Source organism: Primulina eburnea, unplaced genomic scaffold (genome assembly GCF_022965805.1).
Source record: "Primulina eburnea isolate SZY01 unplaced genomic scaffold, ASM2296580v1 ctg1404_ERROPOS592791, whole genome shotgun sequence".
Classification (NCBI taxonomy): domain Eukaryota; kingdom Viridiplantae; phylum Streptophyta; class Magnoliopsida; order Lamiales; family Gesneriaceae; genus Primulina; species Primulina eburnea.
Window position 1 is genome coordinate 29,235 of NW_027330931.1, and position 17,014 is coordinate 46,248.

Below are 17,014 nucleotides of genomic sequence, written 5' to 3' on the forward strand. Positions count from 1 at the left end.
TTTTCGGGTAAAAAAAAAAAAAAAAAAAAAAAAAAAAAAAAAAACCCTAAACCCTAAACCCTAAACCCTAACCCCTAACTCCTAGACCCTAGACCCTAGACCAAAAAAAACCATTTTGCCCCCAAAAATTTTCTCTGAAAAAAACACACAGTAAAAGGTGAGAAAAAACACACTAAACCCGTCACTATTCACGCCCTACCTGCCGCCATGCCGCCGCCGCCGGATCCCGGCCGGCCAACCACCCCACCTGAACCGCCTCCTCACGGCGACCACCCTGTCCAAGTTTCAGTCCAATCGGAGTCCGGTAACCCCTCCAAATCGCCGATTGAAATCGCGCCATTTCCGTCCAAAATCACGTCGTCGCCGTGCACTTTTCCTCCCGGCGCCGACTACCTACCATCTGACTCGCCTCGAGCAGACGAGTCCATTCGTACCAGCCCCACTCTCAACCACTCAGTATTTTCGCCGGAATCATCTTCTGAAACTTCGCCTGCACTGTTCATCGCGGCGGCGGGAACTCTTCCGCTTCGTCCGGCCGATTCCGGTCATCTTTTTCCACAACAAGCCCCGATCTGGAATCGCGACACTGAGATGATTCCATTGCCACAGGCCCCGTTCCCAACCGTGTTCTCCTCCGGCGGCAATTTTAGATCTACCGATTTCCACCCTCAAACCCTAGCTGCGTCGGAATGTTTCTCAAATTACTCCGGCGTGGCTGTTTCTTTGGCTAATTCCTCACTACCGTATACTCATCTATCCATGGGTTCTACAACCATTCCATCAATTTCAGAAAATTCGCCGTCGATCAAAAACCCCCAAATCGGTGAGATTCCGTTCACTTCACCGCCGATTTCAGGTAGTGTTCCGGCGAATATTTTCAATTCCTCTTCACAACATGATCGTCCAGTCATGGGTCGTGTTTTGCCTCAATCAATTTCTGGTTTCAGGCCACCGGTCGGAAACCCCCAATTTCTAGGGCAAAATCGAATTTACTCTCATCCTTTGATGCAATCGGCCCCTCTGCCGCCCGGTTCTAGTGGATTGAAGACCGGTTCCGTGATCTCCTCGCCGTCGCCGATCTTTGGTACATCTCCGGTGGTCAACTCGGTGGTCAACTCGGCCGGGTCAACTCAACGAGTTGACCGAGTCAACTCAGCGGTCAACAACTCGGGTATGGCTTCTAAATCTGATTCTCGTGCGACAAAGACGTTTCCGGTGTCATTTAGGGATGCTCTGGCCCCTACTTCCCCTCGCTCGGGGAAGAATGGCTTTGGAGATGTCTTGAATTCTATGGAAGACATGCCCCTGCCCACTTTAAAGAATGGGAAACCGGGTATTTTATTCCCGGATGAGGTAATGTCTTCTCTGACTGAGCCTTTTAAGTTTTCTTTAGTTGGGAAGATTTCTGGTAATAGATCCTTAGTCCCAAACTCGGGTATTTCTGCGGCATTTGCTCGTTTGGGATTGAAGCGATCTTTTGATTTGAGGTTCTTGCCTCGGGGTTTTCTGATCCTGTCTCTTCAGTGTGAAGAGGATTATGCGCTCTTTTGGACGCGTGGGCAGATGATGGTGGGACCTCTGGGGATCCGTTTTTCCAAATGGACCCCGGAATTCAATCTTCAGGAAGAATCTCCTATAGCCCCGGTTTGGGTGCGTTTCCCGGGTTTGCCCATTCACCTGTTTAACAAGAAAAGTCTTTTTGCCCTTGCCAAGATTGTGGGCAACCCGGTGAAAATGGATGACTTTACTGCTGACTCCTCTCGGAGTGCTTTTGCTCGAGTCTGTGTGGAGTTGAATGTCTTGGACCCACCTGTTCAGCAAATTTGGGTGGGCTGGGGTGATCATACCCAGGAGATTGATGTTGTTTATGAGAAAATACCTGGGTATTGCTTGGATTGCAAGATGTTGGGCCATTCGACCAATGTTTGCTATTCCCATGGGAAAAATCCTAGACCTGCTCGATCCAAGCCTGCTGATCGAGATCCTCCTCAGCCAGAGGCCCCTCCTGCTCCGGCACCTCCTCAAGGTGCTGTTCCTGTCATTGTCCCGGGACCACAGCCCCAGCTTCATGTCAATGGCCACGGTCCCCGACGTAGACAGAGACGGAGGCCTGTTCGTCAGGCTCTCCCGAGGGATGATCCTCTTGCGTCGAACTCTTTTGGAGTTCTTTCCCATTTGCATGAGACAGAGGTCGGCTCTGAGGAGCTTGGATTAGGTGTTCCTAATCCCTCTGTCGTTTTGGGTTCTCATCAGGAGGCCCCTATTCCTGACCGTCCTGAGGTCACGGTGGCTGATGACGATGAGAGTGTTCCTTTTGTGGACTGCGTGGATGACCTTGGGTCTCCACGCCCGGATGTGGTGACTGTGTTTGTCCCCCCGGAGGCTTGTGTTGAAAATCATAGCAGTCACTCGGTCCCATCTTTTCCTGCATCCCCTGCTGATGCCACTTCTATGCTGGACGAGTTGATTGCTCGACAGGGACCCCCTACTCTCGAGATGATCCCCAGTCACATGTCGGCTGATGATCCTGATCATGATTTTGATCGACATTCTGTGTCTGGAGTTAGCTGTGGGTCCGAGTGTAGTATTTTGGACACTGACATGTCCAACCCCAGAAAAAAACCTCAGGATGATGGTCGGCGATCGCATAAAAAGCGATCGGGTCCTTCTTCCACCCGTTCCCCATGAATTGTTTGATCTGGAATATCCGGGGACTTCGGAGTTCGGAGTCCCAGCAGAGGCTTCATGCCTTTGTGAAGGAGAAACAGGTTAAGGTTTTGGCTGTTTTGGAGCCCATGATTGATCTAGATCCGAGATTCATGACTCGCCGTTTGGAGTTTTCTGGAGTCATTTCTAATCACTCCGGTCATATCTGGGTATTTTTTGCTGCTGATGTGAGGGCGGAGTGTGTTTTTGATCATGCTCAGTTCCTTCACATCAGAGTCTCTGCCTCTTTCTTACCGACAGAGATATTTTGTTCTTTTGTCTATGCTAGATGTGATTATGTCCAGCGTAGGGATCTTTGGGCTTCTTTGCTTTTGGTTAAGCCTGTTTTGGGTCCCCGGCTGGTTGGGGGCGATTTTAATGTCGTCAGGGATGCGTCTGAGTGCTTGGGCTCCCGTGGTGGTAGGTTGCTACCCATGGAGGAGTTCAACAATTTTATTATTGATTCTGGTCTTATCGATGCTGGTTTTGAGGGGTCTTCGTTCACTTGGACGAATAAGACCATTTGGAAGCGGTTGGACAGGGTCTTGGTTTCTGTTGATTGGGGAGATCATTTCAGCTCGATTCGGGTTGAGCATCTCGCCCGTACTGTCTCGGATCACTGTCCGCTTTTGGTTACCGCTCCTGTTTTTGCCCGTGGGCCGAGCTCGTTTCGCTTCCAGCGAATGTGGGTTAGGCACCATGGTTTTTTGCAGACTGTGAGGCTTAATTGGAATCTGCCATGCAGTCTGAGCGGCATGCCTCGGCTTTTTGCCAAGATGAAGCGTCTCAAGCATCACCTCCGGTGGTGGAATCGGGATGTTTTTGGTAACATCTTTGATAGACTCACTGAGGCTGAGAGGGCTGTTCGTTCAGCTGAGGATGTCTGTGAGGCCGACCCTTCTGACGTGAATTGGACTTCCCTGTCCGATCGCAATGAGGATCTGGCTCGTATCACCGCCATGGAGGCGGATTTTTGGAAACAGAAAGCGGCTTGCCATTGGCTTGAGGATGGTGAGCGGAACACCAGACTCTTCCATAATATGGTGAGGAAAAAGCGTGTGGTGAATAAAATTTTCCGCATATGGGAGAATGGGGTTTGCCTGACGTCTCAGGATTTGATTCAGCAGTCGGGAGCCTTGTTTTTCCAGGATCTGCTTACAGGGGAGCCCTCTGCGCTCGATTGCCCTGATTTTTCGGGTTTTCTCTCGGTTATCTCTGCTGTGGAGAATGACGGTATTGCTGCGATTCCCTCTTTGGAGGAGGTCCGCGCGACCGTCTTCTCTATCCACCTGATAGTGTTGCTGGCCCTGATGGCTTTTCTTCGGCGTTCTTTCAGCATTGCTGGGAGATTGTCCATCAGGACGTTTTTGGTGCTGTTCTTGATTTTTTCCAGGGTTCTCCTATGCCTCAGGGCTTTACCGCCACCACGATCACTCTTATTCCCAAATTCGAGGGTGCACGCGCTTGGTCGGACTTCCTTCCGATCAGTCTTTGTAATGTCACGAACAAAATCATCTCGAAGCTGTTGTACTCTCGATTGAGGGATGTGGTGGAGAGACTTGTTTCCCCGAATCAGAGTGGCTTCGTTCCGGGTCGGATGATCTCTGATAATATCCTCCTTGCCCAGGAGCTCACTCACAGCATTACTCTCCCCTCTCGTGGTGGTAATGTCATCTTGAAGTTGGATATGGCCAAGGCCTATGATAGGGTCCAGTGGCATTTCCTATTTGACGTTATGAGACATTTTGGTTTTTCAGAGCGTGTTGTGGCTTTGGTCTCGGCCTGTATTTCCCATTGTCATTTCTCTGTGAACATCAATGGCTCTCTCTCGGGGTTTTTTGGTTCCACCAGAGGCCTCCGGCAGGGCGATCCATTGTCTCCCCTTCTCTTCGTTTTGGGGGCGGAGTATCTCTCTCGTGGCCTTGACCGACTCTACCTGCAGCATCCTGCGCTTAGGTATCGTTCTGAGTGTGATATTCTGATTTCCCACCTGGCTTATGCTGATGATGTCATTATTTTTGCCAGTGGTGGGTCTCGTGGTATGCAGCGCCTTGTCGATTTTCTGCATCACTACGAGAACTGTTCGGGGCAGCGTGTGAATGCTGCCAAGAGTTCTTTGATTTTGCCTCAGAGGTGCTCTGAACGCCTCCGCTCCCGGATTCTGCGCATCACCGGGTTCGCCGAGGGCCATCTGCCCCTCAAGTACCTCGGAGTTCCCCTTTATCGGGGTAATCGCACATGCTCCCTTTTTGAGCCCCTCCTACAGTCTGTTCGTAGGAAGTTAGAGGGTTGGGAGACTCGGACCCTCTCCCCGGGTAGCCGCATGACCCTGATACGTAGCGTGCTCCTCTCCATGCCGATTTATCTGTTTCAGGTGGTTCAGCCACCTCTGGCTGTCATGGAGAAGCTTGAGCGGGCCTTCAATGCCTTCCTCTGGGGGTCGAGACCCTTGGAAAAGAAGTGGCACTGGGCCCGGTGGTCCCGGGCTTGCCTCCTCGTACTTGAGGGGGGCCTTGGATTCCGCAGATTGAAAGATCTCGTGGAATGTTTCTCTATTAAATTATGGTTCAGATTTCGGCAGGGATCCTCTCTTTGGGCGAGATTCCTTCTACGGAAGTATTGCCGGCTGGATGCTCCTGCCTGTGTCCCCGCCCGTGCTTCTATTTCCCCCATTTGGCGTCGTCTCCTCAGGATCCGCCCTCGCGGGGAGCCTGGCATTCGCTGGCGAGTTGGTCTCGGAGATGTTTCCTTTTGGGATGACACTTGGTTTGGGGACGTTCCTTTGTCCTCCCGGTGTGTGGTCCGTGGGGGCCGTGATGTTCGGGTCTCTCATTTTCTGTCTGAGGGGTCCTGGGATTTTGATCGCCTTTGTGCGGTTGTTGCTCCTTCGGTTGCCGAGGAGATTGTTTTGATCCCTGTTCTTTCGGGAGACCCTGATCTGGCACGATGGATCCATAGCTCCGATGGTGCTTTCTCTGTGAGATCTGCTTGGGAGCTGATCCGTCAGCGTGCTCCGTCTTCCGATATATTCCGCCCGTGCTGGGGGAGTTGGTTGAGGCCTACCATGTCGTTCTTCCTTTGGAGATTCTGGCATCAGTGGCTCCCTGTTGATGAGGTGCTCCAGCGCCGGGGTTTTGCATTAGCCTCGAGATGTCAGTGTTGTGATATGTCTGAGACATTCACACACATATTCATTAGCAGCCCGGTTGCTCGGTCTGTCTGGCACTTCTTTGGCGCCGTGTTTCGGGTTCGTATTCCCGACACTGAGGATTTCAGTTTGTTCCTCAGTGCGTGGAAGAGAGATTTGGTCTGGTCCCGGGGGGGCCATGTGCGGGAGTTTCTCCCCTGCATCGTTCTGTGGTTCCTCTGGACTGCGCGGAACGATGCGAAGCACCGTCACCTCCCTGTTTCTGGGGAGACGGTGAAGTATCAGATTTTGTATTACTTGCGTCTTGCCCACTCTGCGCGTACTGTCAAGCCCAGACATTGGCTGGGTGTGTTTCAGGTGGCGAGATTGCTGGGTATTTCGGTTGCTCTCCACAGATTCCATAGGACGGCGATTGTTCGCTGGCTGCGACCGCCGTCCGGGTGCTTCAAGCTTAATGTGGATGGGAGCTCGCATGGTATTTCTGGGGACTCCTCTGCTGGTGGTGTTGTTCGGGATGATTCCGGGAGGGTTGTGCTCTCATTCAGCGAGTTCATCGGAGCTGGGTCTTCTCTTCGGGCTGAGCTTTGGGCGGTTTGGAGGGGTCTTCTCCTTTGTTCTGATCATTCTTTTTTCCCTCTTTGGATCGAGCTTGATTCTCTGACTTCTATTCAGCTCATTCGTTCCCGTCGATGTTGCTGGGGTCTTGATCACATTGTATCCAGGATTCTGGTCCTTTTGAGGGGGCGGTCTGTTCATATTTCGCATATATTCCGGGAGGGTAATTCGGTGGCGGATGCGTTGGCGGCGAGGGCCCAGACCCTTAGGCACTTTACCTTAGAGTTAGGTCCCTCCCTCCCTAGGCACATTTCCATACTTGCACGCTCGGATACCTCCGGACTTCCCTACCTGAGATATAGATGTTCTTAGCTGTTTGCAGCCCTTCCCTTCACTTGGATCCATTTCTTCTGACTTTCTACCTATATATATATATATATGTTTATTTTTTCTTTGCAGGTACTGTTCTTTTGGGGGGTTCTCTTCTCCCCCGTCTTGCTTGTCTGGTGTGAGTGGGCCCAAACACTCGCACACTACATGTTTGGTCTCCTAGGGATTGGGTGGGCTCTTGCACTTACCCTATTGGTGCTTTTCTTTGGCCCTCTCATATTCCCTGGAGCGCTATTTCTGTTTGTGGCTCTCTTTGGTCCATTTCTGGCTCCTGGCGGGCGCTTACTGCAGGTTGTCCTTGCCCGCCGTATCAGTTCTTTTACAGGAGTTTACTGGATGTCGTGGTGGTTCCAGGGATTATTTCCGGACGAACCTCTTCATTGTTATGATACCTTCGTCAGATTTATACTTCAGATGCTGGATCCTTTTTGTCCTGGCTGGATTGCGATCTTCATTTTGCCCTTTTATCGTCATTGGACAGTGATTTCCTGGCCAGATCTTATGATCACTGCTGGGATTCATACAGTTACCTGGTCTCAGATTAGCGTCGTTCTGACAGACCGGCTTCTTCAGGGTGATGGTTCAGAGATGAGAGCTTCTTCATGGATTCCGCACTCATCTTACAGTTATCATTTGATCTTCTCGGCGTGTTGCCACTTAGCGCTGCTCGTATTTGATTAGTTTCTGGCGCACTTTTTGCCGTAGTCTAGGGTTATTTTGTTTACGTATTTTTGTCCCTAGGCTACTTTGTCTTTATGTTTCCACTGCTTTAGCCTTTTCGAGGAGGTCTTGGTGTAGTCCCCCTCCTCTTTTAGGTTTTCTTTCTGTTGTTACTTTTTATTTTGTGGATATATACAGGTAGGGGTCTGCCTAACCCCCCCGCATCCGGCGGTGTTTTCCGGAAAAAAAAAAAAAAAAAAACCCTAAACCCTAAACCCCAAACCCCAAACCCTAAACCCTAACCCCTAAACCCTAAAACCCTAAAAACCCTAAACCCTAAACCATTAGCCCCCAAATTGTTTTTCTCTAAAGTGAATAGTGACTCAAAAAAAGCCAAAAATCGTTCAAAAAATCGCCTCCATGTCCGCGCCGGTTTCCGGCCGGCCACCGGTACGATCAGGTACGCCTCGTCGAGACGAGGATGCTGTCCAAATTTCAGGTCCAACGGAGGTCGTTTCGCCGGCCAAATCGACGGTCAACTCCACGGAAATCGCCCCGATTCCGTCGCCCAGAATCGCACCTGTCTCCGGTCATCGTCCGGCGACGATTTATACGTCAATGGATTCGTCTGTCTCAGTCGATCCTATGGTCCGAAATTCAGCTCAATCGGAGTTCATTTGCATCCCGAAATCGACCGGAGAAGTTTCGTCGCCACTGTTCACCGCGACGCCACCGACGATTTCCTCGATTCCGGCCGATTCCGCCGGTGTTTGTTCGATCGGGGACCCGATCTGTGATGCCCAGAAGCAGGCGCATCTTTTGGTTCATCCCCCATTGTCAGATTCGTTTCCGGTGACCGGGAATTTTAGATCTACTCTTGAAAACACTGTTCACTCGCCTGCGCCGCGGTTTTCCTTCAATTCCGTCGCCGTCCTTGCTCCAAATTTCAATTCCTCTGGTCAGATTACTCCTCCATTCATGGGTAATCTTTCCATGTCTTCAATTTTGGGAAATTCATCGCAGAGCAAAAACGCCCAATTTTCGATTTCATCTCCATTTTCGTCTACTGTTCACCCCGATTTGGACCCTCCTCCGGCCGGTTCTGCTCCGGTTGGTACCGGTTCCCAGTTCGTCTCGCCGGCGCCGTCCCTCGGTGGTGTTCCGACCGGAAAGTCAACGGTCAACGGTCAACAGTCCACGGTTGACGGTCAACAGTCAACAGTCAACGGTCAAATGTCAAACCCGAGATCACGGAATGTCGCTTCGATTATTCCAGGTGTATCTGTGGTATCCGTTCCTCCTACAGTTTCATTTCGTGATATTTTGCGTCGTTCCTCTCCACCTTCGCAGGATCAGGGTTTTGCTGATGTTGTTGATTCGATGGATGAGGTGCCTGCCCCGACCGATCGTGATGGGATTCCTGGTATTTTATTTCCGGATCAGGTAATCTCCTCCCTCTCAGCTCCTTTTCGATTTGCTTTGATCGGGAGAATTTCTGGGAACCGGGGCTTGACCCCGAATAAGGATATTTTATCTGCTCTTTCTTGCACGGGTTTGTTGGGCTCCCACACCGTTCGCTTTCTTCCTCGTGGGTATATGGTTCTCACTCTTTCTTGCGAGGAGGATTATTTAAAGTTTTGGGAGAGGCCAGAAATCACCATCAGGACTGTGGTTATCCGATTTTCGAAATGGACCCCGGAATTTAAGTATGAGGAGGATTCCTCCATTGCACCGGTATGGGTTCGTTTCCCTGATTTGCCTCTACATCTCTATGCTAAAAAGAGTTTGTATCCGATTGCCATGATATTAGGTAACCCTGTTAAGGTTGATGAGATTACTGTTGATGTTTCCCGAGGTTCGTTTGCTCGGGTTTGTGTTGAGATGGATGTCCTTCAGCCTCGTCCGGATAAGATTTGGGTAGGCTGGGGTGATCATTTTCAGGTTGTCGAGGTTATTTACGAGAGGGTTCCCCGTTTCTGTTCTCACTGTAAGATGCTTGGTCATTCGTTGGATTTTTGTTCTAGTAATGGCCAGCGTTTTGGTTCAAGGAGGCGTGGACCTCAGCGTCAGGCTCCTTCTACACCTCCGTCAACTGATCCGATGGCCCAGGATCCCCGTCCTCATGGCAAGGATGTTGTTTCTGATTCCCTGCCTCTTGTTCAGGCAGAGTCGTCACAGGGTGTTACTCCTGATCCGGTTCCGTCCAATGAATTTGTATTTCCAAAACAGGTTGCTAAGCGTCCCCGGCGTCGGCCTCCTATTCGGAAAGATCCTGCTCCGACACAGTCTGCTCCCACGCATAACTCCTTTGGTATTCTACAGACCACACCAGATATTGATTGTCCGGTAGTAGGGACCCCTCTGGTTGCTGTTCCGTTGGTTTCGTCACCTGTGGTTGAGCTTGCTATTTCTGTACTGGATCCTGTGGTTTCTGGGATTCCTCCTCCTGCTTCTAGTATGTTGTCTTCACTTGCAGAGGATTCAGGCTGTGTGGGTTTTGTGGAGGAGGTTGTATCTTCTTCTACCACCGCCTGTTTATCTTTACCGCTCCCGGGACGCACGCGTTCTCAGCAGCGGCGATATTATCGACATAAGTCGCTTCAGGCAAGCTCGCCATATGAGCCGCCTCTTGATCCTGGCTGATATTGTTTGATTCCGCCTTTCTGTGCGTTAGGTGGTGGGCGTTTACTGCAGAGTTCTCCTTGCTCACCCTTTTCATTTACTTTGTCTGATGTATTCCGGGACGACTGCTGTTTACTTTTTGGGTTGCTCTGTTGTAGTATGTCGTTTATTTTGTTTTGCTGTTATGCTTGTATCGCTTTTGTTGTGGAGGTCTTGGCTTAGTCCCCCTCCCATCAGGCTTTCTTTGTACCGCTCTTTTGTTGTATATAAATAAAAGGTTCTTCTAAAAAAAAAAAAAAAAAAAACCCTAAACCCTAAACCAAAACCCAAACCAAACCATTTGCCCCCAAAAAAATTTTCTCTGAAAAAACACACAGTAAAATGTGAGAAAAAACACACTAAAACCGTCACTATTCACGCCCTACCTGCCGCCATGCCGCCGCCGCCGGATCCCGGCCGGCGAACCACCCCACCTGAACCGCCTCCTCACGGCGACCACTCTGTCCAAGTTTCAGTCCAATCGGAGTCCGGTAACCCCTCCGATTTTCCGATCGAAAATACGCCGCTTTTTGTTTCAATTTCGTCGCCGGCGAACACTGCTCCTCCCGGCGCCGGCTGTACTTCCCCTGACTCGGAATTTCCTCAGCTTTCCAATGGTACCCTTGCGCGATCGGTTCTTGTACCACAGCCACCGGAATCTGCATTTTCTTCCTCGCCCACACTGTTCATCGCGCCACCGTCTGGTTTTCTTCAGATTCCGGCGACCTCAGGTAACCTCTTTGCAAATGGAACCCCGATCTTGAATCCCCTCTCCCAGACAATCATTTCGCCTCTGGTATCAGCCCCAACGCCGTTCGCTTGCGACGGCAATTTCAGATCTACGATTTTCAGTCACTGTTCACCGTCTGCGACCGCTTCTTCGCTCAATTACTCCGGCGTCGCTTCTCCTTTCCTTAATTCGTCCATGGCGTTTACTCCCCATGTCATGGGTAACATTTCCATCCCTTCAATTTCTGGAAATAGCTTGGCAATCGGAAATGCCCAAATTCCGATTTCATCTCCTTTTCCGGCGACTGTTCTTCCCGATTTCTCCCCTCCGCCGCCCGGTTCTGCTGGAATGGTCACCGGTTTCAAGTTCTCCGCTGCGTCGCCAGTTCATGGTGGTACTCCGGCAGTTAACTCGCCAGTCAACTCGGGCGAGTCACTCGGTCAATCCAATGGAGTCAACTCTGCAGTCAACTCTCCTGTTCCACCGGCCAGTTCAGGTATGAATTCTGTGGCTTCTTTTCCTGTGTCTTTTCGTGATGTTTTATCACCACCTTCCCCTCGTACGGTGAAGAAAAGCTTCGATGATGTCCTCAATTCGATGGAAGAGATGCCTGCACCGTCTTTGATGGATGGTAAGCCGGGTATCAGATTCCCGGTTGAGGTCATTTCTTCATTGACCGAGCCCTTCAAATATGCTTTGGTTGGAAAAATTTCAGGCAACCGGTCACTAGTTCCTAATTCTATGATTTCTGCGGCTTTTGGTAAATTGGGGCTTGTGCGTTCTTTTGATTTAAAATTTTTGCCCCGGGGTTTTCTTGTTATCTCTCTCTCCTGTGAAGAAGACTATGCGCGTATCTGGACGCGTGGGACCATGATGGTGGGACCACTGGGGATCAGATTCTCTAAGTGGACCCCTGAATTTCAATTACAAGAAGAATCCCCCATTGCTCCAGTTTGGATTCGTTTTCCAGGTTTACCCCTGCACTTGTTTGACAAACGCATTCTTTTTGCTTTGGCTAAACTTGTGGGTAAACCGGTGAAAATGGATGACTACACTGCTAATGCTTCACATGGATCTTTTGCTCGTGTTTGTGTGGAGGTTAATGTCTTAGAGCCTCTCACTAAGCAGGTCTGGGTTGGTTGGGGAGAACATACCCAGGTTCTTGATGTTGTTTATGAGAAAATCCCTACGTATTGCACCGATTGCAAGATGCTGGGACATTCCACTAGTGTTTGTTACTCTCATGGGATGAACCCTAGGCCTGCTAGGCCTAATCAGGCTTATGCTAATCCTAAGCAGCCAGTTGCTCCTACAGTCCAGACACCCCAGGAGGGTGTCACTCCTGCTTTTCCTACGGGACCACAGCCCCAGCTTCAAGAAATAGGCTTCGGTCCCAGACGGAGGAGGAGGAGGCGTCCTATGCGTCGGGGTCCCCCTGCTGGAGTTACCCCTCCCGACACTGTTGTCCCGCAGGGATTGGTTTCGTCTAATGCTTTTGAAGTCCTATCCCCCTGGCGTAATGAGGCCCAGCGTTTTGACCCTGATTTGGTTGGACAAAATTCTGGTTCTGGGCCCTATTTGGGGGAGGTGGGTGTTGATATCACCGGTGGTCCTCCTTTGGAGCTTGATCCCTCCGGGGGTATGGGTTCTGAAGATGTGTGTTCACCCACCGTTGCTGTTTCTCCGTTGGCTTTAGGTGGTGTGTCAGCCCAGTCTGGGGCTAAAGTTTTGGAGGAGGAGGATGTCACTCCTTTTGTGGACTGTGCGGAGGTTTTGGGATCTCCGCATGCTGGTATTGACACGGTGTTTTCTGAAACACCCGTGATCTGTTTGGAGAATCATAGTTCTCACTCGATACCTTCTGGCCCTCCGTCCCCTGCCGATGCTTCTTCTTTATTCTCTCACTTGGTTGATAGGCAGGGTTCTCCTGTTGCTGAGAGGGTTGTCTGTGAGAGGCTTGTTGAGGATCTTGACCAGGGTTTTGATAGACATTCTGAACCAGGTGATGGTCGTGCTTCTGAGGACGGCATCCTGGACTCAGATATGCCAGATGTTAAGAAAAAGAGGGGGAGGGATGACCTCCCCGGGTCGCTCCGGAAGCGATCGGGCATTTCTGCTGCCCGTTCATCATGAATTTCCTAATCTGGAATATCCGGGGACTCCGAGGTTCGGAGTCCCAACAGAGGCTTCACGCTTTTGTTAAGGAGAAACAGATTAAGGTTCTGGCTGTTTTGGAGCCGATGATCGATTTAGATCAGAGATTCATGACCCGTCGTCTTGGTTTTTCTCGTGTCATTTCGAATCTTTCTGGTCACATTTGGGTGTTTTTTTTCTGCTGATGTGCAGGCTCAGTGTGTTCTTGATCATGCTCAGTTCCTTCACATTAAGGTTTCTGCTCTTTTTTGCCCACATCTGTTTTTTGTTCTTTTGTTTATGCCAGATGTGATTATATTGAGCGTCGTGATCTCTGGTCTTCCCTGCTTCATGTCAAGCCTGTTCTGGGTCCTTGGCTGGTGGGCGGGGATTTCAATGTTGTTCGTGATGCGTCTGAGTGTTTGGGCACCCGTGGTGGTAGGTTGCTACCCATGGAGGAGTTCAACACTTTCATTATGGATTCTGGTTTGTTTGATGCTGGTTTTGAGGGGTCTTCGTTCACTTGGACGAATAAGACCATTTGGAAGCGGTTGGACAGGGTTATGGTCTCCGTTGATTGGGGTGATCATTTCAGCTCCATTCGAGTTGAACATCTTCCCCGTACTGTTTCTGACCACTGTCCGCTTTTGGTCACCGCTCCGATTTTTGCCCGTGGGCCGAGCTCGTTTCGATTCCAGCGTATGTGGCTTCGGCATCATGGTTTTTTGCAGACCGTTAGGCTCAATTGGTATTTGCCTTGTAGTCAGAGCGGTATGTCGCGACTTTTTGTCAAGTTGAAGCATCTTAAGAATCACCTCAAGTGGTGGAATCAGGATGTTTTTGGTAACATCTTTGATAAAATCACCGAGGCTGAGAGTGCAGTTCGTTCTGCTGAGCTTGTTTGTGAGGCCGATCCTTCAGATTCGAATTGGACTGCCCTGTCCGATCGGAATGCGGATCTGGCTCGTGTCACCGCCATGGAGGCGGATTTTTGGAAACAAAAAGCTGCATGCAACTGGCTTGAGGATGGTGAGCGGAACACCAAACTCTTTCATAACATGGTTAAGAAGAAGCGTGTGGCTAATAAGATTTTCCGCATATGGGAAGATGGGGTTTGCCTGACGTCTCCTGAGATGATTCAGCAGTCGGGTGCCTCGTTTTTTCAGCACTTACTCACTGGGGATCCCTTTGTGCTTGATTGTCCCGATTTTTCGGGGTTTCCTTCGGTGATTTCTGATGAGGATAATTCTGGGATTACTACCACCCCCTCCCTTGAGGAGGTGCGTGCGACGGTTTTCTCCATTTCTCCTGATAGTGTGGCAGGCCCTGATGGCTTCTCTTCTGCGTTTTTCCAGCATTGCTGGGAGATCGTTCATCAGGATGTGTTGGATGCGGTTTTGGATTTTTTCCGAGGCTCTCCCCTGCCCCAGAGCTTTACTGCCACCACGATTACTTTGATCCCAAAAGTCGAGGGTGCTCGGGCTTGGTCGGATTTCCGTCCGATCAGCCTGTGTAATGTCACGAATAAAATCATTTCTAAGTTGTTGTACTCTCGGTTGCGGGCTGTGGCGGAGAGACTCATTTCTTTGAATCAGAGTGGTTTTGTTCCCGGACGGATGATTTCTGATAACATCCTCCTTGCTCAGGAGCTCACTCATAGTCTCACTCTCCCCAATCGTGGTGGTAATGTTATTTTGAAGTTGGATATGGCTAAGGCCTATGATCGGGTCCAATGGCCTTTCCTTTTTGATGCTTTGCGTCATTTTGGTTTCTCTGAGCAGGTTGTGGCTTTGGTCTCGGCCTGTATTTCTCATTGCCATTTCTCCGTTAATATCAATGGCTCTCTCTCGGGGTTTTTCGGCTCTACCAGGGGCCTCCGGCAGGGAGATCCATTGTCTCCCCTTCTCTTCATTTTAGGGGCGGAGTATCTTTCGCGTGGCCTTGACAGACTCTACTTGCGTTATCCTGCTATTAGGTACCGTTCTAGTTGTGATCTTTCGGTTTCCCACCTGGCCTATGCTGATGATATCATTATTTTTGCCAATGGTGGGTCTCGTGGGATGCAGCGTCTTTTAGACTTTCTGCATCACTACGAGAACTGTTCGGGACAGCTCGTGAATGCTGTCAAGAGTTCCCTGATTTTACCTCCGCGATGCTCTGAGCGTCTTCGTTCTAGACTTTTGCGTATCACTGGCTTTGCGGAGGGTCATCTGCCGATTAAGTACCTCGGAGTTCCCTTATTTCGAGGCAATAGGTCGTGTTCTCTTTTTGAGCCCCTCTTACAGTCTGTTAGGAGGCGGCTGGAGGGTTGGGAGATTCGTACTCTTTCTCTGGGGAGCCGCATGACTCTCATTCGTAGCGTGCTCCTCTCGATGCCCATATACTTGTTTCAGGTTGTTCAGCCTCTGTTGGCTGTCATGGAAAAACTTGAGAGAGCCTTTAATGCCTTTCTTTGGGGATCTAGGCCCTTGGAGAAGAAATGGCATTGGGCTCGCTGGTCTCGGGCTTGCCTCCCTGTGGAAGAGGGGGGTCTTGGCTTCCGCAGATTGAAAGATCTTGTGGATAGCTTCTCTATAAAATTGTGGTTTCGGTTCAGGCAGGGATCCTCCCTCTGGGCCAAATTTTTGATGAGGAAATATTGTCTCTTGGCACACCCAGCTTGTGTTTCTTCTCGTGGTCTTATCTCTCCCACTTGGCGGCGTTTGCTCCAGATCAGGCCTCGTGCGGAGAGTGGTATTCGCTGGCGTGTCGGCCATGGAGAGGCTTCTTTTTGGGATGATTGTTGGTTCGGTGATGTCCCCTTGTCCAGGCAGACTGAGGTCTGTGGGGATCGTGGGGCCCGGGTTTCCTATTTTCTTTCGGAGGGAACCTGGGATTTTGACCTTCTTTGTTCAGTTGTGGCTCCTTCTATTGCGGAGCAGATTATGTTGGTCCCGATTCTTTCGGGAGAGGTGGATTCGGCTCGTTGGATCTATAGCTCCGATGGTGCTTTTCAGTCAAGTCCGCTTGGGAGTTGATCCGTTTGCGCGCCCCGATCTCTGATATTAATCGGCCATGTTGGGGTAGTTGGTTGAGGCCTACGATGTCATTTTTTCTTTGGAGATTTTGGCATCAGTGGCTCCCAGTTGATGATGTGCTTCAGCGCCGTGGCTTTGCGTTAGCGTCTCGCTGTCAGTGTTGTGATATGTCTGAGACATTCACACATGTGTTTATTCGCAGCCCGGTGGCCCGCCATGTTTGGCATTTTTTTGGTGCTGTCTTTGGGGTTCGTATCCCTGACACTGAGGATTTCAGGTTATTCCTTAGTGCGTGGAAGAGAGATCTGGTCTGGGCTCCAGGGGGCCATGTGAGGGAGTTTCTCCCTTTCATTATTTTGTGATTTCTCTGGACTGCTCGGAATGATGCGAAGCACCGCCAGCTCTCCATTTCTGGAGAGACGGTGAAGTTCCAGATCTTGTCTTACCTGCGCCTCGCCTATTCTGCGCGTACTGTCAAACCCAAGCATTGGGTGGGTTTTTTCCAGGTGGCGCGATCGCTGGGGATTTCAGTTTGCTTATACAGATATCATCGGACGGCGATTGTTCGTTGGCTTCGGCCGCCGTCTGGTTGTTTTAAGCTGAATGTGGATGGGAGTTCGAGAGGGAATCCTGGGGATTCCTCGGTTGGTGGCGTCGTTCGTGATCATTATGGGCGGGTCTTGCTTTCGTTCAGTGAGTTCATTGGAGCTGGGTCTACTATCCGGGCGGAACTCTGGGCGGTCTGGAGGGGTCTTATCCTTTGTTCTGATATTTCTCTTTTCCCTCTTTGGATCGAGGTTGATTCACAGATATCTATTCAGATCCTCCGTTCTCGTCAGTGTCGTTGGGGGTTAGATCACATTGTGTCGAGGATTTTGGTTCTCTTGAGGGGGCGTATGGTTCATATCTCGCATATATACCGGGAGGGTAATTCGGTGTCGGATGCTTTGGCGGCCAGGGCCCATGACCTTAGGCAGTTTACCTTAGAGTTAGGTCCTTCCTTACCCAGCCACA

The 17,014-nt window shown here is 50.4% G+C and overlaps 1 protein-coding gene across 1 annotated transcript; it reads left to right on the forward strand.

Moving 5' to 3' along the window:
* Positions 1–2,684: 2,684 nt before the first annotated feature.
* Positions 2,685–7,480, forward strand: LOC140820722 (uncharacterized). Its single transcript, XM_073181043.1, has 3 exons — positions 2,685–3,968; positions 4,043–6,583; positions 6,869–7,480. The coding sequence occupies exons 1-3, from the start codon at positions 2,685–2,687 to the stop codon at positions 7,478–7,480; spliced, it is 4,437 nt and encodes a 1,478-aa protein (XP_073037144.1).
* Positions 7,481–17,014: the final 9,534 nt, after the last annotated feature.

Coding starts and splice junctions, on each gene's coding strand:
- LOC140820722 (XM_073181043.1), top strand. CDS start 2,685: ATGAATTGTTTGATCTGGAATATCCGGGGACTTCGGAGTTCGGAGTCC. Junction 3,969..4,042: donor CGATTCCCTCTTTGGAGGAG/GTCCGCGCGACC, acceptor GCGTTCTTTCAG/CATTGCTGGGAGATTGTCCA. Junction 6,584..6,868: donor ACATTGTATCCAGGATTCTG/GTCCTTTTGAGG, acceptor TTTTCTTTGCAG/GTACTGTTCTTTTGGGGGGT.